Raw genomic sequence first — 23,043 nt, 5'->3', positions numbered from 1 at the left:
CATGTTCCAGGCACTTACTGTACAGCTTCTGCCCTAAGTATAGACACATATACACGATACACACACACTCGTGCACCCACAGGCATGGACATACATCGACAGTCACAAGTATGGAGACAAGTTCTTATTCCTTTACAAAATGCTAGTGTGCGTATGCCCACGTGTATTTACATCCCTGTTCATGTGCATAGACTCATACCCACACCTTCAGCTTCCTGTGTTTATATGGTTCCCCAGAGAATTGGATATCCCCTTTCTCCCTGCCCGAGTGGTACTCTGGGAGGCTTTGTTACCATCCCTGCCCACAGCAGCTGGAAAGACTGGCCTGAGTGATTCAGAGCAAACCCAGGCAGGGCCAGCCAGTGACGGAATGCCAGGCCTTTCCTCGTCCCTCTTTCCTTCTCTTCTGCTCACCCTCCCCGTCAGCAGGGGTCAAGCCCGGGCTTTTTAATTGGGAGGAGGTCATCTCTTTATTCCATCAAGTCATCAGCTCAGCTAACCGTTGGAGAAGAGTGCCAGGGCTTAGAGAATGAATGACTCAGCACTCCATGCAGAGTCTCCTTGCAGGGCTTTGAATTCAGTTGTTCACTGAACCATGGAGGCAACTGAATTGCTCCCCATGAAATTTTTATCATTCCAATAACATTAATAGTCTTGAGGTCACGCATATTCAAGCTCCTGCTCACAGATTCTTGATTTGCATTTTCGAAATGAAAATATAGGATGGTCTTTGGTCACCATCAATTTCACTCCCTCTTTCTTTTTTTCTGGAGTCACTGGAAAGATTGTAAAACATTTAACCTCTTTTAAAATTTCAAGCTTTTCTGTGAGAGGAAAACTCCTAATGAAAGAGCAAATGTCTGACAAATAGGAGGAACGAGAAAATGTCACGCTATCTGTCAAGCTGCATTTTCATTTTCACGTTCACCCCGTACGATGTCCTTATGGCCCCTCTGATGTGCCTTTCCTTGTCAGGTGAACCAGGATGGGCATCGGGATGCCTGGGCTCTGTCTTTTATTAGCTTGTGACTCCCTGTGTGGTCTTGGGCCCTGCCTGGAGGGACAGCCATGGAGAATATGCACCAAGTATGTGCAGAGATCCAGCTAAGGGCTTTTTGTGCCTTAGCCCATATAATCATCCCCAAGACTCCATGAGCTAGCTACTTTTGAAATCCCCATTCTGTAGGTGAGCAAACTGAGGCTTAGAGTAATTAAATAACTTGCACCAAGTCCAGAGCTAATAGCTAGAAGAGCTAGTGTTTAAACCCAAGTCTGTCTAACTAGAGGGACCGAGTTCTTAAGCATGAAACAATCTTGACTCTCTGAATCACTGCGTCTCTCTGAACTGCATTGTCCTCATCTGTAGAGTGAGGAGACTGGGTGAAATGAGGGGATTTTTAAAAATGGGTTAAACTCCCCTTGTGCTCTAAAATTCGATCAAGTTCATGGCTCACTGCAGATAATTTGCGGTGCTCCCCCCAGCCCCAGAATCTGTCCATGTTAGTGATGTTACCAAGGCATAAAAGAAAGATAAATCATCTTTTAAAATCACTCTGAATGAACTGTTTATCAATTCAGAAGTAACACTGTATATCTATCACTTGAAGCTCTACTGGATGCTTCTATATCCTATCAGGGGAGGTCGGCTGTTGTAAGCCCTGCCGCACAGAGGGGGGACCCTGAGGGTCCGAGGTATGAAGTGACTTCTCAGATGTGCATGGCTACCTCCAGCCAGCTGCACTCCTACAGCTCGGAGGGTTCAGACTCCGAGTCTAATGCTCCTTCCCATACCCGGCATCTTTCTAGACTTAAAAATTTCTCATTTGTCTGTTCACCGCACCCTGCCTAAGTGTCTGCTCTACATGTGAACTTGATCAGCTCGGGTTCTTGTATGTACATATCAAAAAAGCCAGTCTTTGCGTTCAGAGAGCTCTCTGGTTGAGGGAAGATGTATTAATTAGGTCCCATTGCAATACATCGGCATCAGGCGAGTAAGAGTGCTGTCAAAACACACAGGTAGAGCCATCCGCTAGCACCGCCCAGGGAGGCTTCCTGGCCAAGATGACGTGTAAACTGCGTGTTAAAGGCAAATGGGGAGCAAAGTGAGGAAGAAAGAGGAAAAGAGCCTTCGGGCACAGATCACCGTAACTACAAAGACAAAACTGCTAAGGGCATGATGTGATCTCAGAATGGAGAGAAGACACGGGTGGAACATAGGGCAGGACTGGCAGGAGGCAGGGCTGGAGATGAATGAAGAATCCCCACATCGGGCATTGTCTTCCACAGTAAGGACTTAACTTTCTCTGTGGGCAATGGAAACTATCAGAGGCCTTTCATCAGAGTGATGTGATCACATTACAAAAATCAGTGGAGGATGGTGTGGGGAGGAGACCAGACCTACAAGCGGTCTCGAATAGAGAGCGCAGATTCAGGTGCCCGATTCAGACCTAAAAGGTAACCTAAATCAGCAGCTCGAGGTAATGGGACTGGGGCAGAGGGACTAGGCCTCTCTGGAGGGAGCAACCATCCCTTGGCACCAGCAGGTGGCAAGGTCCTGATTGACTTTCTTGTTTTTACTGAAAGAAAAAGAAGAGAAAGGGACAAGGCAGAAATCCAGATACTTCTTGCAAAATCTCCCAGTTTTAAAATGTTGAAATGAATTCAAAAAGCATTAAAATACTACACAGAACAGTAAGAATCCGTGGGCTGGTTCTAATACTTGGCTGCCATTTGTAACCTCCAGACTAAAGGCAGTGTACCTGTTTACACAGTGCTTATAGGGCAGAGATGACGAGAGCTTGGACTCTGGCCAGGGGGTCAAGAGGAGCAGTGGGAATCCAAATATGTTCGACGGTTGGAGATTGCAGGAATTTGGAACTGATGGCTTCATTCGGAGGGCAAAGGCGGGGCAGAATAGATGACGAGGTTTCTCAGTACGTCCCCCACATTTAAGACAGTTCACATTCTTGGCAAACACTTTCTTCACAGAGAGTGAAATCTGGTTGAATGAGCTCAGGATGCTAATGAATTAATAATGCTACACCCAGGGTTATGCATCTGAGTGCAATTACGCATCGCATGCCATGCCTAAGTCAGCAGAGGTAGTTGTGGCAAGAACACATTGCACGAAGCAGTTGCCTGGATTTGCTTGACAAATGAGGGCACAGAGAAGGTTTGGGGAAGTACAGATTTCAGTCAAGTGTTGAAATAATGATCAATGAGACCTTTCATCTCAGAAGATCTGAGCTCTGAATCAGAGACGTGGAGGGCAAACACACCTGCTTGGCACCCACTCCTGACTGGTTTTATAGTCACCTTTTCAGAAAGAGCCATGTCAGGAAGATTTGGGGAGGGCCGTGGGGCTGTTAATGGAGTCCTCTTTATGCTTGACTTGCTGGCATTGCTGAGTACTTAGAAGTTGCTCTTTGGCAGAGGTTAAATGATCCAAACCACGCGGTACTCTCCAGCATTTTTCTGGCTAGACCTAGCTCCCTGATGGGGATTCAGAGAAGCATTCCCCAGTGAGGGATTGCAGACCCTCCATTTGGGCAATGAATATTTCATCTTTTACAGTTCGGTGGTTCTCTCTCTTTCTAGGACATTGCTCCACATGTGCTGATGAATTATTTAGAGTCAGTCTGCTGGTCTGCTCTGTTCTAAAGCTTCTTGTGGGTGGTGGGTGCTGTGGTCAGACCACAGTGGTCCAGATGTGGTAGCTACTGTTCGTGACAAGTGTGTCTGCTTTGGTTTGTGTGTGAAGGTCCCAGACAGACACCGAAGGGAATGTTACTGCTGAATCCAGCTCCGCGGGTGTGAGCATGGAGCCCAGCCACTACACCAAGAGTGGACAGCCTGCTCTGGAAGAACTCACTGGTGAGTACGGAGCCCCCAGATAGTTTGTGTCTGCTGGTGATGAGGCCTCCCGTATGACCACCTGCTGGAAGGGCACAAACCCAGCTTGACTCAAAGTTGCTTTACTGTTGCATTGATGGATGAGCTAAACAAACTTATTTTCTTTTTTATTATTTTATTATTTTCCTTCTTCTCTTTCTTCCCAGTCCTCTCTCACACAATCTACTCCCTTGTCCCCAGAATTGTAAATAAGTCTCTTACTTATTGGCAGATCCTATTTTAATAAATATTCCATTTCACTCAGGTAGGGGGTCTGGGTGCTCTGACACTTAACCTTGAACCTCCTTGTTTACTCTTCAGATAAAGTCACTTTCAAACAAGATCTGGAGCTATATAATACTGTCTTTTTTTCTTTCCTGTATGGAAGCACTGATTGAAAATGCATTCTTAGCATCCTCCATTAATCAGAAAGAATACAGCATGCTTCTTTTACCAAAAAGAAACAAACGAGCAAACCTAAATTTTATTTAAGTATAACCTAGCCGATGATGATTAAAGGGGTATTATGTTATGTGAAAACATAAAATCCACAGTGTCATGTAGTTAAGGCCACAGATATTGATTTATCAATGTTACACTGTCACATTCTTAAAGGAGAAAAGTTAGATATGAGTTAGGATTCCTACTGCAGTGCATTCAGAGTTACCCCCTCCTCTGTCTGTCTTCCCTGTTCCCCAATTCTGTGCCCTCTCTTCCAGCAACTTCTAATCAGGGAAGTAAGTGGTAAACCACATATTTAGCCGTGGTTGTATTATTCTTCGCATATCTTACCACTTCTAGAGTTGGGTTAAAAATTGAATCCATGTTTAAAATCCATTTATTAGACTAAATATCCATGACCACAGCATTTTAATAGCCACATTACAGCTGTGGAATTGGTCTGCAGCCCACGTGATGGAATCGTACCCATCTCACCATTAACTCTGAGTATTAATTTCAGAGGATCTGAGCGATTTAACTATTTCCTTCTGGTTCTGCTGGCTGGGCACAGTGATGGGGCAGAGTTTTGAAGCCATTTTGAAGTGATCCATCTTGCCATGGCTCAGGGCCCCACATTTGGGATTGATTTTGTGCTTCCTTCTCACCAAGCTCTGTAGCCCCCTTGCAGATGAGGACACGGATAGCCCAGCTAAAGAGCCCGCTATGAGAAGGGCGTGGCATTCAGCGACTGCTCAGGTCTCCACACGCATTCCAGACCGTGTTCTTATGTGCACACATCAAAGGAGCCGGGCCAGCCCTCCAAGGGCCCGGCATGTATCAGATGTGTGTCCCGTGGAGTAGTGTGGATTCATGTCAGACACCGAGGCTCGGCAAAATTCACGTTTGAAAAGCAAAAGCAGCTAGAGAACATTCCACATCACACTTAAATTTCAGAGTGACAGATTACAGCCTGTGATCTTTCACCAGTTTTTCTCTTTCTCCATGTGTCTCCTCTGCATCCAGCCTGCACAGCCCAGGAGGAGCTCAGGGAGCCTGAGATGCTGTAGTGGGCGTGGGGGGCAGACCTGTGCAGCCACGCTCAGGGAGCCTGAGATGCTGTAGTGGGCGTGGGGGACAGAGCTTTGCAGCCATGCTCAGGGAGCCTGAGATGCTGTAGTGGGCGTGGGGGGCAGACCTGTGCAGCCACGCTCAGGGAGCCTGAGATGCTGTAGTGGGCGTGGGGGACAGAGCTGTGCAGCCACGCTTGCCTGGTCAAGCACTCTGGTTTTCGTCAAGTCTGATGGCATGGGTTGCTGATGGGAATTTTGTCCGTCCTCCCGCCCCCCTTCCTCCCTCCCTCCCTCCCTCCCTCCCTCCCTCCCTCCCTTCCTTCCTTCCTTCCTTCCTTCCTTCCTTCCTTCCTTTTTCTTTCTTTTGCTGATGGGAATTGCTTAATCAGAGTGGCTTGTCTTTGCATTCAAGCAGTGGAAATCAAATGTGTGACTATACTGTGAATTATGGAGATAACGAATAGTAGTGCAAGGTTAAATTAACTTATCCATAGCCGATCCCTTGAAATGACAATGAATAGTAAGTGTATTTAGAAATAGATATTTAGGGGGCACCTGGGTGGCTTAGTCACTTGAGTGTCCGACTCTTGATTTTGGCTCAGGTCATGATCTCAGGGTCATGAGATCAAGCCCTGTGTTGGGCTCCACACTCGCTTTCTCTCTCGGAAAAAAAGAAATGGACAATGGACATTTAGGAGACTATTTGACCAATTGCTTTGTTCTTCCTCTCCTTAGGTGGGGAATTAGGTGGATTTTCCCATGGTGCTTTGTCATTAGCATAGCATTACAGCTGAGACCTGCGTCTTGGGTTGTAGAGTTAGAAGGGAGCACACACACCTGTTTATTACCCAATCCATGAATCCCTCTCTCCATCACTGATGAAATGTCTTTCAGTCTCTGCTTGGATATTTGTGACAGGAAGTTACTCCTTCGTAAGGCAGCCCTTCCATTTTTTGTTGACTCTAACTAGTAACAGAATTCTTTATTCTTTCGTTTCTAATCACTGGATATAATCCATCTCCTGTAGCCCACAGATAATTTCCATTCTCTGTCATACAACAGCTTCTTCCTTAAGCCTCCTTCCCCCAAATAAAAATCCCAGGTTCCTTCCATGTTCCCCTTGTAACACCCTGACATCCTCCAAACTCAGCTGTACTTGATCAGAATGTGGTGTTCTCTCCATCATGACCAGTGGCCTGAGGGAGGCTGACCTTGCAAATATAGGAGAGCTGCAGAGAGCCACAGGATAGCTTAACATCTCTGTGTATGAGCAGAAGGAGCCTCTCTTTCCACCAGAGCATGGCTGTGTTCTTATTTTGTTTAGGCTGTGAGTTGGTAGGGGAGTCTTACATCATCTGAGGAGGTAGAATTGGCAATTCAGAATGTGATCACCCAAGCAAGGGAGGTGGGGTCCTGGTTTGCCCTTCTGCATTGCTCTTGGAATCTAGTACGTGTAGAGCTCTGAGGGGAGCAGACATTTCCCAGAAGAAACCCCCCTGCACACACCCCACCTTGGGGGAAAACAGAAAACCCAAATCCAACAAGCCCTTATTTTGTGCCAGGCATATCATATGCATCTTCATTGGATCTTCCGACCAACCCTTTCAGAGAAGGTTTTTTCTTTCTTTTTTTTTTTTTTTAAGATTTTATTTATTTGACAGAGAGAGACACAGCAAGAGAGGGAACACAAGCAGGGGGAGTGGGAGAGGGAGAAGCAGGCTTCCTGCAGAGCAGGGAGTCCGATGCGGGGCTTGATCCCAGGACCCTGGGATCACGACCTGAGCCAAAGGCAGATGCTTAACGACTGAGCCACCCAGGCGCCCCTCAGAGAAGGTTTTCATCCCCACTTTACATTTGGCATTCAGAAAGATAAGTGACCTACTCAAAGTCAGTTCCTAATCAGCAGCAGTGCCAGGATTCAAGCCTTTATCTGTCGAAATGCAGATAGTCTGTGCTTTTTCTTTAACTGGACACTGACCAAACATTTTTGGACAAGAAATACATCTCAGGCATCTATAGATTTGTGTGACGGTTACTAAGAGTAAGGGTGAGATACCATCCCATGTCAAAGATCTTTGACTTTCTAAAGGAGAGTGAGCAGGCGAACATGTCAATTAGGAGAGATTTCGAGAAATAAGTATAATTATTATACTTCGGCATGTGATTAATTAATTTGAAAACATGTGCCTAGATTTAGCTTTGATAAATGTGTACTGCAGGGCCTAGACCTGTCCAAAGGGTCAGTTCCTTTTTGGCCTTCTTACATAGAATATGGCCAAACTGGCAACAAAAGATATTTACCTGTTGGCCCCAGGAGAAAGATGCAGTTACATTCTTCCAGCACCACTCAGGGGAGGTAAGTAAACATTCATCACTGCTTTCCTTTCAAAACGCATACATGTATGTATTTTTAAAGAATTAGGTGGGAAATGCAAGCTGGACCACTTTTCAGATAAGAGAAAATCGCCTTCCAACTTTCTCTTGGTTCAAAAGGGGGAGAAATTGAAAACACTTGGCATTTTCAAGGACAAGAGAGTTGGCTAGAGCCAATTTCCTCCCTAAAATCACACATCTATCATTCGGTCCATCTGCCAGCCTCCAGGCACCACCATGTCAGGAACAACCTGTGGAAGCCGTTCTGTCTCAGAAAGAAAGTCACTGCTATAACATTTCTTAGCTCCCTATTACCTTATTAATGATGACTGCTGGGAGTTCTCCTTAGTGTCTGATGTAAATCCTCTTTGCTGCTGCCCATGTGTGCTGTGTTCTGTGTGGAGATTTCTTTAAAAATATTGCTCGATGCATGAGATAGTCACAGGCTTTTAAAGAGCCTTGATGAAATGTAGGGATCCGAAGGGGCACGTGCACCCCAATGTTTATAGCAGCAATGTCCACAATAGCCAAACTATGGAAAGAGCCAAGATGTCCATCAACAGATGAATGGATAAAGAAGATGTGGTATATATATGTATATATATATATGTGTGTGTTTATATATATATGTGTGTGTGTGTGTGTGTGTATATATATATATATGTATATACACAATGGAATATTATGCAGCCATCAAAAAAAAAAGAAATCTTGCCATTTGCAACAACGTGGATGGAACTAGAGGGTATTATGCTAAGCGAAGTAAGTCAATCAGAGAAAGACATGTATCATATGATCTCACTGATATGAGGAATTCTTAATCTCAGGAAACAAACTGAGGGTTGCTGGAGTGGTGGGGGGTGAGAGGGATGGGGTGGCTGGGTGATGGACATCGGGGAGGGTATGTGCTATGGTGAGCGCTGTGAATTGTGTAAGACTGATGAATCACAGACCTGTACCTCTGAAACAAATAATACATTATATGTTAAAAAAAAAAAAAAAAAGATAGCAGGAAGGGAAGAATGAAGGGGGGGAAATCGGAGGGGGAGATGAGCCATGAGAGACTATGGACTCTGAGAAACAAACTGAGGGTTCTAGAGGGGAGGGGGGTAGGGGGATGGGTTAGCCTGGTGATGGGTATTAAAGAGGGCATGTTCTGCATGGAGCACTGGGTGTTATACGCAAACAATGAATCATGGAACACTACATCAAAAACTAATGATGTAATGAGTGGTGACTGACATAATAAAATAAAATTTTAAAAAATGAATTAAAAAAAAAAAAAAAAAGCCTTGATGGTGGTTCTGCGGTCTTCTCAGCCCTCCCTGGAATTTCTCTGAGGGAAAGACACTTGCTTCCTCTCATCATGCCCGTAGTGATGCCCCATCTCCTCTGCGCCATCTCAGCCCAAACAAAGCGGGACAGCCAGAGAACCCAGAGCAAGGCTACTCTTGAGGGCACGTGTTTTCCCAGCTTGTGTGTGGCCTATTTTTCCTGGTACGTTTGTGCCTGCTTCACCTCTGCCTGGCCAGGTGTCCTGCAGAAAATCTTGCCCCGAGAATGGAAGTCTCTTGTCACCCAAAGAGAAGCCCTCGATCCTCTTGACGGCTTCCCTCCCTGCAGCGCCGGCAGGCATGAGTCCGTGCTTGAGGTGGGCACTATGCTCAGGGGTCTCCAGGCCCCATCCCATTTAGTCCCTGCAGCTGTCCTATGAGGTCGATACTGTCACTATCCTCATTTTAATACTCTGGAATCTGAAGGCTAGAGTGGGTCAGCGCTTTCCCCCCAATCCCACAGCCAGTGAGTTAGAGGAACCAGAATTTGAGATGACACAGTAAGTCTAACAGAACGAGGCAGACCTCACTCTGTAGAAGTATTTGTGATTAATAAGTAAAGATCGATTAGCCACTGTGCAAGTCCCATTTACGAAGTAGGGCTGATAGAGAGCAGCGTGTTATCACCAGTGGATGAGAAGATACAATGCCTCACTCGCTTTTGCGTGGGCAGAAGATGATTCGCGGGGAGTGCTCAGACCTAACTTGTGTGTGTCTTTGTTGGAGACCATTTGAAAATGTATTTACCCCTCAGACTAGGTGCCTTGCTTCTCCTACAAGCTAGAGTTTACCTGTTTCAGGAGGGACCTGGAGGGTAAAGAAAGACTTCTCTCCTTGGATTTAACAACTTCCTTTGGGCTTTCATCCATCCATTTATTCTCAAATCCTTAAGTGCCCCTGGTGAGCGTGGAACATGGTGTGTTTCACAGAGCTCCCGGTCGATCAGAGAATTAAAAGTCTTAACCTTCATCTTTCCAGGGGAAGACCCCGAGGCTCGGCGACTGCGGACCGTGAAGAACATTGCCGACCTGCGGCAGAATTTGGAGGAGACCATGTCTAGTTTACGGGGGACTCAGGTCACACACAGGTATCTGCCATGTGAATTTCTTCACCGAATTGCAGCAACTTGATTTTCATGCAGCTTCTCCTGTGTGTGTTCATGCCAATGCAAAGCGACTTGGCTAATAATGGAATAAATAACTTCACTCCCCAAATGTGCTGGAACTCACAGGGAGTGCCATGCGATGTGCAGAAGAGAAATATAAGGAGTGAAAATGAGTGTAGACTGGTTCCTCCCCAAAGCAGATGGTTGCTAAATCCATTCAACAGAGGATGTTGTGGACCAGTTCCATTTAGATTTCGCTTTACTTGCATTTTCCAAGCCTGTGTTGTGCTCTGAAAATGAGCAGGTGAACTATATTTGACCTGTGTGATAAAGTGAATAACTTGAATTCCTACCCAGTCTTCAGATACACAACACTCTGTAATGTTGTTAGTCATGCCCATGTATAAAACACGTAAGGAAATATTTATAAAAACTTATGATCATGTTTAAACTATGATTTAGTTGGATGAAATCTAGGATTACATTGGAAACATTCATCAGGTTGTTTTCATTGTTGAGCAAGAAGTTGAAGAGGATGCAACCCTCAGACACCCCGTTAGTGGATTTTGGCAGAACCAAGCTTTAAGGTTTATGCTGGGCTTTGATAATGAAGACAGAGTCCTAGTTACCCCATTGAACTCCCAAGGAGTCTCCTGTTCTCTGATTTCAGTCTCTTTGATAAATGAATAGAACAAGGAGACAGCAGGGCTTCCCCATTCCTGGCGGCTTTGGCAGATCGGGGTGAAGCACTCCGGGTTCTATCTTAAATAAGACAGGGGCCTGATCCTTAGGGGTCCCCAGTATGAGGATAGTAAGGCTGTTTCTAGGATCGAAGGGAAACAATAAAACAGTTGAGGCACCAAATTGGTTCTTCCAAAGGACAGTCAACTTAGGGGGTGGTAGTGGGGTGCCCCCCACCAAACCTTCAGCTGTGTAATAGCATGGAGCCAGCTGCTAGGCCCTGGGACTCCGTGATCAAGTATGAAACATCCTCTTTCCACCCTGATCACCGAAACTGACTTGCTGGGGGACGTGACTGTTCAATGGCTTTCTTGGTGTGGGCTAGGATGGTCATGATGACATCAGGGAGCCCTTCGATGGCTTTTCTGCAGGAAAGAGCCTCTCTGCTTAGTCGGAACACCCCAATGTGCTCTGCGGAGATACACTGACCAGCTTGCTTGGGCCACAACAACTGCAGGGCCAGAAAGAGTGGACGCAGGAGTCTTTTCAATGGCCAGGGATGAGCTCAGTTGCCTGGCAGGTTCAGATCCTTGTAATTTAATTTATTCTGGACCTCAAGCCTGGGTATATACTACTCTCAGCCTTTTGCCCCCCAAAGTTTAGCTGTCTTTTGGAGAAAATGTGGGAGAAGCAAAAGTGTTGGGGAAAGAGGGCTCTCCCCACCTGCTTGGTCTCATGGGAGCTGAGCATGTGACAGGTGACATTGGGAGCTCCGGAGCAGAAAGGGGAGCTGTGACACAGTGTGCGAGAAGGTGTGCACCTGTGGGTACGTTACGCCCCCTCGTTATCATTTTGGCATTTTCTCTTTCCTTTCTTGGGTTGGAAAAAAGATGCTAAAAGTTAAAATCATTTAACAAAAGGAATTGGTAGTGGGTATCCCATACCATGTTTTAGGGGGAAAGTCTCTTCTGGGCTTTCCAGAGTGTTCTATACTCTGCAGCTCCGTCTTTTCATTTCTCACAGAGGAAACACGCTTGTGTGGCCCATCAGTGGCTATTATTTGATCCTATTCTGTATATAGGAAATATTTCATAATTCTAAAAAAAAAATTTAAAGAACATAACATATAAACTGCAAAGGGATACTAAGCACATGAGGGTCTGTCTAAGCCAAGGCTGGTTTTATGTTTTCAGCACATTGGAAACCACATTTGACAGCAACGTCACCACGGAGATAAGCGGGCGCAGTATCCTCAGCTTGAGCAGCAGACCCACTCCCCTGTCCTGGAGACTCGGCCAGTCCAGCCCTCGGCTCCAAGCAGGAGACGCCCCCTCTATGGGCAACGGGTACCCACCTAGAGCCAATGCCAGCCGGTTCATCAACACCGAGTCGGGCCGCTACGTGTACTCTGCCCCTCTGCGGAGGCAGCTCGCCTCCAGGGGAAACAGTGTGTGCCACGTGGACGTCTCAGACAAGGCAGGAGACGAGATGGACCTGGAAGGTATCAGCATGGATGCCCCCGGCTACATGAGTGATGGGGATGTTCTGAGCAAGAACATCCGGACGGATGATATCACCAGCGGGTGAGTACCTGGGGCTTCTCTCTCTTCGAAGAACGGGAGGCAGCTTGGCAGCCGGTTTCTCTCTCGTAGGGCTTTGTTTAAGTTCTCTGATGGAGATCAAACTGTCTAGTTCACCTTCTGCTCTGTCAAAGGCTGTGTGGTGTGCAGGGGCACCTTCTGGGCTGAGAGTCACCAGATGTGGGCTGCAGTCCAGACTTAGCCAGGAACTTGCTGGGAGGTCTAGAAGGCTCCAGCAGCGGCCAGAGCGACAGCTGGTAACAAACCTATTGTGTTGGTCCTTTAAACCGAGCCTTGCACCTAAGATGGAATCCAGACTCTTTAGCCTGGCCTCCCTGGTCCTATCGGATTTGGCCCTCACCTTCCTCTCCGAGCTCCTTGTTCTCCACCCGCCTTGCTTCCTCGGCTGTGGCTGCCCCTTCTCTTCCTCAGTCTCATTAAGCTCTTCACTACCCCCCGGGCTGTGCACTGTCGGCCTCCATTCTGATCTTTCTGGTCTTTGATCTCGGCATGGCTGGTTCTTCCTTGTTGCTCCACTGGCCTCTCCTTGGAGGAGCCCTCCTTGACCATTCAGCTTGAAGTAGTTATGTGGCCTGCCCCATGCCCTCGTCCTCTCCATCATCGTCTTAGGCTCCTTTGAAAGCTTATTACTATTTGAAATTATCCTGATGATGTGTTTATATTTTATTGACTTCCGGCCCCCTCCTGCTTACCCCACAATAAGCACCACGAAGCAGGGACATCGGCTGGCTTGTTCGCCACCTTATCCCCAGTGCCCGCTACGTACAGGGGCTTAGACATCGTGCTAAATAAATGAACATGTGCCTCGATAGATGAAGGAACAAACCCAGCCTCCCTGTGATCCATTTACTCACGTGTGAAATTTAGGGGAGCGGTGGGATGGTGACTAAGCCGCACTGCGGCTGTGTGTGGCGCGAGGCATGGCCGCCTGGTTTTAGCTGCACTTCCAGATCACAGTGTAAACAGAAGGTGCCTCTGTTTATTTCGCTTGCCTGAGACTTCTCCATCTGTTAGCCTCACTTGTACAGAAGTTCCCCCATGGTCTTTTCCTCCTCTCCCATGCTAGCAGACAAAATGGCAGATAATAGAAATCGGGCAGAATAATCATACTGCTCCTTTCCATGAACAGAGCGATCAGGACCCCCATGGGTGAGTCAGTACTTTCATAATTTTAATAATAGCTAATGTGCTCCCACTGTGTGCTGAGCACTGGGCCAGGGCTTTATATGCATAACCTCGTTCTGTTCTCACAGCAAGCAGGTGATATCATAATTCCCATTTTATGGATGAGTAAACTGAGGCTCTGAAGGGTTAAATAACTTGCCCAAGGTCCCAAATGGCAAGTGGTTAGGAGGCAGAGCCCAGGGTTCATGGCTTCAAAGCCAGAGGCTGTTATTACATCATCTTGCCCAATATTTTATTGCTACTTAGCACCAACTGCTGGAGTTTATTTCAAAATTACTTTTGCTTAGTTTTACCTGAGTAGGCATGTTCTTTTATTCAATGAAAACCTCAGCTATAAAGGTTCTTTGGCTTTCTGCCTGTCACTTTTAGAACCATCTTGGTGAGTGAAACTTTGGAAGACAAGAGCCGCCAAACCCTTACAATGTAACGAATTTCTACTTTCCAGGATGGCTGGGAACGCTAATGGACTGGAAATGATCTGGGCAACTGAGAGCATCATTTTGTGTTTCTGGTTTTCCATAAGCACAAAAAATAGTCACACCTATTAAATTGCCTTTTTATTTATTTAGAAGACTTTTGGTATCCAGCATGGCCTCAAGATTATCACCAGCCATTCCCACTGTAATATGGTACTGAAATATTTTTGAGTTACTTTGAGGTTTTTTTTTTTTATCTTATAATACTTAATTTTACTGTCAAGTCAGTCTTAATCCTCAATAGGTGGTCAGTCTGATCTTGATGCAGTATTGACCATTTCCACAAGGTGGAGACATTGAAACACCGTCCACTGAACCTTAGTGATGTCCCCGGGAGACATTCGCAGTTTTTTTTTTTTTTTGCTCTTCAGCCATAACCTTTATCCCTGCGAAACAGCACAAGTGTTTACATTCCAGTTCCTGCTTCGGGAAGCTTACACTTTGAGCAAGTGAGATACGCTCAGAGCAAGTGTAGATAAAAGTGTGGAAATGTAAGCAAACCACCCAATTATTGAAACTGGAGAACTCTGGTCTGCTTTTTCTTCCCCATTTCTTTTAATGTAGAACTTTACCTTCAAAATGAGGAGGGGGAAGCCGAAATGGCCTCGAATGCTCCTTTTAGTTGTAACACTCTGGAACACGAGTTAAGTAGGACTCCACTGTATGGAAATGCGTGTGAGTTTCTGCTCGGGGCCACGTTACCAGTTTGCCTTCATATGCTGAGTTCAGGGCAGCTTTCATGTCCTTTGTACTCACTTCTTTTTCCTCTTACACACATGACAACATGTAGGTATTGAAGGACTGGGCTCTTGCTCTGTGCTTCAGTATCTGCTAAATAAGTCATTTCGCTGAAACTGTTGATGTGGTAGAAAACAGACAGATATCAGGCGGTGCTGGAGCCCTGCTCTGCCCCTTGCAAGCTCTGTGACATTAGGTCCATCACTTCACTCCCTTAAGCCTTGCAGCACTGCAATTACTATGGTCTTTAACCTTCTACAATTAGATATTTCTCTTTGAGGTTGTATCTGATTAATGGCAAATATCTGATGAAGACAGAGTTTCAGACAAGGTCTAGATGTCTTATCAACCTCAAACATCCAGACACTTGGAAACAGTGAGATGATTCAAGTTTTCATCCAAATGCTTATTTGGCTTAGTGGGAACAGCCTTGATGTATGAGTAATATGTAAATCCCTTTGAGTACTCTTTAAGGAGAGTTTTTGTGAAAGTTTACAGTGAGTTTATTTAGAATGCCTGACATGGAAGTTAAGTTCTGGTTTCTGAAAACCTGTGACTTTGTTTTTTTTTTAAATGACACACTGTACCCCAGCTTGGTATATAGCAGCTGTTTTTTGCTGTCTCCAGTTCATTCTCCACTGGCTATGTGCGCACGTGCACCTGTGTGCATCATTCAGTTCTCCCTAAGGTGCGCCTGAAATTACTTTATTTCCATTGAGTTTTGCTAAGAACCTAATAACAAATGCCTTTTGTCTTTTGGAGTGTGTATTAAACTTTTCCATTGCACTTAGTATGTACTAGGCGTGTCTAAGTACTTTACAAGTTGTTGCCGGACCTTACCACTTCCTTTTATTAGACTGATAAATTGGGCTTTGGCTGTCCTTAATGGAAAAGAAATGAAAATAACAGACGAAGATGTCTCTTGCTAAGTTTTGATCTGTGAAGTCAATCCGTTTACTGATCTTCTAAAAATTCAAAGTGCCATATGGTATAGAATAAAATTAAAGGGACAGACTTAGCATCCATATGTTTGGAAAGATGATTTATTTCTTTTCAAAGGAGGCACTGAGTTGTATCATGTTCCAAAGTATACATCCCTTCTTGGAAAAAAAAAGATCATTTAAATGTAACGTCAGAAATTTTTCCGAGAACCTTTGATGGCTTCCCATGTCTTGGGGGAACAGATCTCAACTGAACGTGGGAGGCTCTTTATGGTCTTTTCATCAGCTGCCCTCCCTGCCCTAACCCTGGCCACATCCCACCTCACATGCCCCACATTTCCCACTGCTCTGGGCTACCTGCCATTCAGTACCATCTGACTGATCCAAAAAATAGACACCTCCTAAAAAAGAATAATAAAAGAAACACCTCCTCTGTGATGCCCTCCTGAAGTCCCCGGCCCGAGTTACCTCTGTCCGTGTGTTTCTGGTGGCCTTGGTTCACACCCAACCTTACGTGTGAACTTTTCACTTGGTGTGGGAAGTGTTTGAGAGGGGCTGGCTGGTGTTGAGGAGAGCAAACGGTCTTAAAAGGCAAACTGAGTTGAGATTTAATCCTGGCTCTGCCAAATGAACTGGGACAAGTTCTTAACCTTTGGGACTTAGCAGTAGAACTTGAAAAGTGCTTGGCAGAGTCCAGGGTGCTCAAGAACTGTCATTCTCTCTGTCTTCCATCAACGGTGGAGCTCCTGGAAGGCATGACGTACCCATTATTTTTCTAAACTCAGAGACCACAAGTAGGTATTGAATGACTATTTGTGCATGGTCTGTTCTCCATGCCTACCCTCTCAGGACCTTGGGCTTATATAATTTGCTTTCACCAGCTGTGAAACTCAAGTTTCTATATGCAGAACTTGGAGAAAATCAGCTTCACCTCTGGTCTTTTTGGTGCGATGCATAGCTCCATCTAGTGGCCAATATAGGCTGGGACGCTGTGGTTTTGATTGCTTTTAATTCTGTTTTCTATTGGTTTAGGACTCAGGGCTGGTGTTATTCAGGGCTGAGGAAGGGGCAAATGTAGCAGTTGGTTTGTCTTTCAAATGTGGCTTGACCAGTAGTGTGGTGGGGGAGAGAAAGCAGGGCTGTGAGTTAGGTAGTCTTCAGAGCTGGCCTCGCGATGGCTGCGGTCTTCCCTGTCAGGTGTTGGGGATTTCTCCATCAACAGGTAGTGTACGTGACTGGTGCCTGCTGGAGGACTCAGTTCTTCAGAAGCAGAGGAACCCACCCCTGCCAAATTACTTGTAGCTCCGCAAGTCCATCAGAGCGTGTCCTAGCTCAGACTGCTCTAACAAAATACCATAGATGGGGGGACTTAAACCAGACATTTATTTCTCACCGTTCTGGGGGCTTAGAAGTCCAAGAGCAGAGTGCCAGCCTGGTTGGGTTCTGGTGAGCACCCCCTTCCTGGCTTGCTATGTCCTCACATGGCAGACAGAAGAGGCTCTGGTATGTCTTCCTCTTTTTTTTTTTTTTTTTTAAAGATTTTTATTTATTTATTTGAGAGAGAGAGAGAATGAGAGAGAGCACATGAGAGGGGAGAGGGTCAGAGGGAGAAGCAGACTCCCTGCCGAGCAGGGAGCCCGATGCGGGACTCGATCCAGGGACTCCAGGATCATGACCTGAGCCGAAGGCAGTTGCTTAACCAACTGAGCCACCCAGGCGCCCAAGGTATGTCTTCCTCTTATGAGGATGCTAATCCCATCATGGGGGTCCCGCCCTTTTCATGACCTCATTAAACCCACTTGTCTCCCAGAGGTCATCCAACATGTGAACCACATACAAACGTACGAATTGGCGGGGGTTAGGAAGACAAGCGTTTCATCTGTAACAGGTGTTTCATGCTCGCACACATCATTTGCATGTGCAACACCTGTGCTTAGATTGCTTTCTCCATCACTGCTGTCAGGTCACCTCTTCCCAGAAGCTTTCTGTGATTCCATCCAAGCAGAGGTAGTGATTCTTTCCTTTGGACTTGACTTACCCTTAATAGTGCTGATAGCACTACACTGGAATTATTATAAATAGGTGTGTGTGTATAAAATCAAACAAGGCACCCATACAGAATATTTTTTAGACAGTTTCAGTGTGTTCACTGTGAAGAAGGTACAGAGCCATACCTATTACAAGCTCTTCAAGGTTAGAGTCAGATCTGTCTTAGATGTTCCCGTATCTTCATGGGCTGACACGGCGCCTATTCTGTAGTAAGTAGTCGGTAAATATTTGTTGAATGAATGCTACAACTGATCGTCAGCGAAGCAAGCCCAGTCACCTGCCCCTAAATGAATGTGTGCTAAAGATGGAAGCCCCTTTAGCGTAAGGCCCAGCCACGTAGTCTGTCCTCTCCTTGGCCTTGTCTTGTGCCGCCTGATTATCCCACAACTTTGACCACCTCTGTCACAGTGAGCCGGACGCTGACAGTACAGGAAGAGGGAGACCGCCCAGAACATGAAGGCCATGTGCCCCAGGGGTCGTGGAGACAGAGGGACCCCTGTTCTTCTCTTCCTTCCTCATTGACCATCGTGGGCAGATGGGGGAGATCCTTCTCACCAGGTCAGTGTAGATCACAGCAGATAGCACCATGGGTCAAAAAGGCGGCACCAGGAGCGTGAGGCCCTTGCTTATCTGGTAAATGTTTCTCATGGCCTCTCCAGGCCAGACCTGAAGTGACCTTGCAGGGCTGTTGTTCCTGGCAAACTGGTAGGAGAGGAAGCCAAACTACTCCTTATAGCCAAAACGCGCCCTGGGGCCAAGATAAATGATTTTAAGTGGGGCTGTCCTCAAAGGCCCTGGGTCATGGCGGGGTGTGGCAGGCACCTCTGGGATGTGAAAAGGATGGACTCTCGTTTCTCCAGTTTGGTCCCTCTGCCATGATCTTGCTTCGTAAGGCTCTTAGAAGGCTTGGGAAGACCAGGTTGCCGGTCAGCCACTGGGCAGGTCCTGCTGGCGTTAGAAGGGTCACGCTGTCTTGGAAATGTAAAGAATCAGCTCTGTGGGCAGATCAATCTTTAAGGCCCCGGGCAAGTCAGTAGCTTCCAGTGCACCGCCATCTTAATGCGCATGGACGCACCTACATACACGCAGAGCTCCAGCATGAAGCCACAAGCCCAGAGGAGCCCTGTGGGCTATTGATGGAGCTGGGCCAGGTGCCATTGTGGGGGTCTTTCCATTCCTCTCTGCTTCCCTCAGCATTTCCTCGCTGACAGGTTTTTTTTTTTTTTTTTTTTTATGGTATATGAATTCACAGAAACCATAAATACTTTTCCCTGTCTGATACTTTCCCTGGTGTTAAATATCCCAGGCAAGTCCGGTGACCCTTGTTTTCATAAGAAGCTCTCTTTAGAGTAAGCGAACACAGAGTGTGGTGCGGGGGGGCAGGATTAATTTCCCCAAGTGTTACAGAACAAGTGACAGTTTTCCCCACGTGGTTGTGAGGTCATCTGACGGGGGCCATTTGACAGATTGATGGCTCTGGCTACCAATATCAGATGTCCCTGATGGCAGGGGAGGCATCCGCTGTGTACTTCTTCTGTGCGCCTTCGACACCCTTGATTTACTGAGTGTAGGAAATCCATCAGCCCTTATCGGCAGCTGGGTAGGCAGTTTTATCGAGAAGAAAGAACAATCAAGGTGACAACAGGCTAAAAGTGGAGAAATTCCCCAGCATTCCCAAGCCTACTTCAACCACTGTGGGTGACGATAGATTGAGCGGGCAGAGACCAGGATTAAAGAAAGATTTACTGGGAACAGCTCCATGCAATGACGTGTGGTCCAACTTTGGCAAGGGCAGCCTAGACTGCCACTCATAACTCATAGCAAATGTTGACCTGGTAATTTATGGGGAAGAGAGGGAAAAGGGGTGTCTTGTCTTCTCAGGAAACCAGGCCCTGACTTCTTGAGAATTTCCTAGCTTGCTTTGGGATTTGAATCTCTTCCTACCTCCCCCACTTCCCTACCTCCAGCTTCCCGCAGGGAAGGAGAGGGAAAAGGGAACAAAAATGGGTGCTTTGGGAGGAGAAAGCCAAACCTCAGACCTCTTGAAGGGGCTCTGACCACCTGCTCTCTCCACAGGTCCCAGAGCTTCCCAAAGCATGGGCTCTCATGGAGTTGGAAACTGGAAAGCCCCCATTGGCCTGCCTTCTGAGGAGGCTCTGGGTAAAAGGCAGTAAAATTCCATTTGAATGTGTTTATTGAGTTTATTCTGTATTAGAGACTATGCTAAAGGCACTGAGGTCAAGAAAAATGAACAAGACCCAGTCCCATAGATCCTACCATCATGGAGGGAAGCTCATGGCACGGGGAAATGCAGAGGTCATTAGACAGAGAGCCCTGGAGAGCAGTGGGGAAGCAGGGGGTCCTGTGGGGACCACTAATGGAGAATACAGAGTAGCCTGTGAGGTAGGGGCAGCAGGCAGAGTGTGGGCGGTGGAGTCCCACCTGGATTCCGCAGCAGGCTGCACCGCTTGTCAATGTGTGTCCTTGAGCAGCTAGTTCGTTTCCCCGTGCCCCTCCCATAGCGGTGTCGTGGGGCTTCCCTGAGATGGCACACCGGCAGGGCACCCAGAGGACGTTCACTACCACAGCACCTAGCACCTGCAGCACCTTCTGGACATGTGAGCTGGGTCTTGTAAGATAAACAAGCAGCCAGACCAAGGTCAAGAGCAAGGGCATGATGACATTTGGGCATGGGTATGTTTTTATGATGGATTGGAGATTGAAGACAGGAAGGGGTGGGCTCCGGTCAGAAGCTGTGAGAGTCCACAGAGAGCAGTGACAGGGCTCTGGGTAAGTCCAGACAAGCACAAGGGTCAGAGAGACTTCACATTGAACTCAGCCTGCCCTGGGGGCTAGTGGGGCAAAGGGCATTAGGGGCCAGGACAACTTTCAGGTTTGGCTGGGAAAGAGTTGACGTTTGTCCTCAGCACCCTCCATCCCAGATTTCCCTCTTACATGTGGGCACCCACCCAGGGCCCTCACATTGCATCAGCCTCCAAGCCAGCTCCAAAGCAGGGCTGGCTGAGTGTTTAAGCAGATAATGTGGCAGCCTACATAATGCACCTCTGGGGACTTTAGGAAAATGCCAGCCCCACAGCCTTCCAATCCTTGCCCTGAGATAGCTCAGGGCCCAGTGGGGGAGAGTGCCCTGTTGGTCAACACTTAATTCTAACCCAAGGCAAGTGGTGATCAGTGTTAGCATTGAGAAGCGAAATGTGGGGGCTCCAAGTTGGATCTGAGAATAGAGCAGGTCCTATAGGGGTCTTTTATGCTCTCACTTTATCCTCCTGGGAAGCCAGCTTTTCTCATCTGCAAATGAGAGTCATCATGCCCCAGAGCTGCCATGGATTGAATGAGGTAAGGCATGAAGAATGCTGGTAGGGTGTCTGGGCATTGTGGATCCTTCCGGATCGTCCTCTTAGTAGTGATGCTACTGCTAAGGTTCAGTGGGATATGATGTACATATAATACCTAGTTCAGGTGCAGGGTGAAAGTGTTCACTGTGTTTCATTCTCTTCCACCCTTATGCATCCTCAAACCCCAGGGAGACATCTCATGATTCATGGGGTTTGGGGCGAGACCATAATTGATATTCACATGGGAAATGTAATACCCCTAAACACTCCAGCCGACAACCAGTGTGCCAGGTGAGAGCACCCTGCTGAGATGAATCAGGCCGAGCAAGGCACTCCTTCCTTTCCTCCCCACCATCTGGACTGTCTGCTGTCTTGTCAGAACAGACTTCCCGCCCTTCGCAAGGCTCTTCGTTCGTAAGCAGCATCAACAAAACACGCAGCAGCATATTTAGGTATTACTCAGATTGACCCCAGGTGTTTAACCAAGGGAACTTCTGCCTCGGACGCTTTATTCAGCACTAAGGAGAAACTCTGTTTTCTCAAGCTGACAAATATTTAGCAAGTGCCTCCTCCCTGAGCTGTGCTCTGGGGTAGACCAGCAAGATTTGTTCTCAGGGCTGGACCATTGGGTACTCCGTATTTGGGGGACTCACTTTTGATCCTTGTAGGTCCTTCTCAGGGTAAACCTAGGACCCATGAGCTCACATTCACTGAGGGGTACTTACACATACAAGAAAAATGTATTCCAACTCTGTAGCTCTCAGAAGATGCCAGGGAATAGAGCTAACATGTAGGGCACTCTTTTTGAATTGCTGAGTCTTACGTATTCCCCAAACTCGGGCTTTATATGATATTTTCATTTTACTATTAAGGAAAACGAAGACCCGAGAGGATCTTGTTACTTAATTGTTTTAAGCCCATGGAAGAGATGGAAAAGATGGCCTAATATCTTGTCATTTCTTTCCTTTTGTGTGCTGGAATTTCAGTGTGACTTTGGCATCTTTGTTGCTTTGCTATAGTTGGATATTTGGTCCTGCACCTTCGGGACCCCCCTCTTTGCTGTACCCTGAATGGAGAGCAGCCAGGAGTCACAGATAGACCCAAAGGTCCCCTCGGTTTCCTGTTAGGCTTTTGTGTGGCTCTCATTTAGAAAACCCAGTCCATGTTTATTTTTATCTCAAAGCATATAGATCACTGAAAATACCCTTCCCAGTTCGTTTTCCAGGGCCAGCAGCTACAGAGTGGCTCAATAGATTTATGATGGTGAGGTTGGAGAAGACGAAGTTCGAGTTGAGGTGAATATGAAAAGAAACATTTGGATGAGAGTTTGGGAGTATTTTGGCCCTGAGACAGTAAGCCCATGTTGAAAGACTCAAAAAAAAACGGGGGGGTGGGGGCGGCATATGTGCCTTTACTCAGATCAAGATAAGGAACTGACATTTCCTTGGGAATTCGAGATCCTCTCATCCCGCTCCTCTGGAGGCATGGTATGATGGAAGAAACTTCAGACTTTGGACTCGGAGGACCTGATTTCATACTCTTTGCTTGCCAGCTGTGTGACCTCGGAGGTTTGCTTCCTTTCCTGAGCCTCTTGCCATGTGTTAGATGGTAGCCTACTTTTTAGGTATGTGGTGGGAAAGAAGAAGAGAGAGCGTGTGTGTAAAGTGTTGGACACACAGAATGGGAGTTCCCTTTAGCCTTCTCAGACTAGCTGCATTTATTTGCCTTACTCGTTTTTTTTCCCTACTAAGAATATTCACTAAGATGATCTCCTGCCGTTTCTTATTCTTGAGTGCGGTGAT

At 46.7% G+C, this 23,043-nt stretch overlaps 1 protein-coding gene across 8 annotated transcripts in view; it reads left to right on the top strand.

The window, feature by feature from the left end:
- Window positions 1–23,043, top strand: part of NAV2 (neuron navigator 2) — a 711,830-nt gene that overhangs the window by 546,221 nt on the left and 142,566 nt on the right. For all 8 annotated transcript variants that reach the window (XR_013442389.1, XM_078058306.1, XM_036077556.2 and 5 more), the window contains 3 exons: window positions 3,761–3,873; window positions 10,088–10,196; window positions 12,089–12,478. Coding sequence is in view for 7 of the 8 variants with exons in the window: in XM_078058306.1 (XP_077914432.1) it covers window positions 3,761–3,873; window positions 10,088–10,196; window positions 12,089–12,478 (612 nt within the window). In the remaining variant the exon portion in view is untranslated. The remainder of the gene's footprint in view (window positions 1–3,760; window positions 3,874–10,087; window positions 10,197–12,088; window positions 12,479–23,043) is intronic.

Source organism: Halichoerus grypus, chromosome 11, assembly GCF_964656455.1.
Source record: "Halichoerus grypus chromosome 11, mHalGry1.hap1.1, whole genome shotgun sequence".
Lineage (NCBI taxonomy): Eukaryota > Metazoa > Chordata > Mammalia > Carnivora > Phocidae > Halichoerus > Halichoerus grypus.
This window is presented reverse-complemented; position numbering and strand designations above follow the sequence as displayed.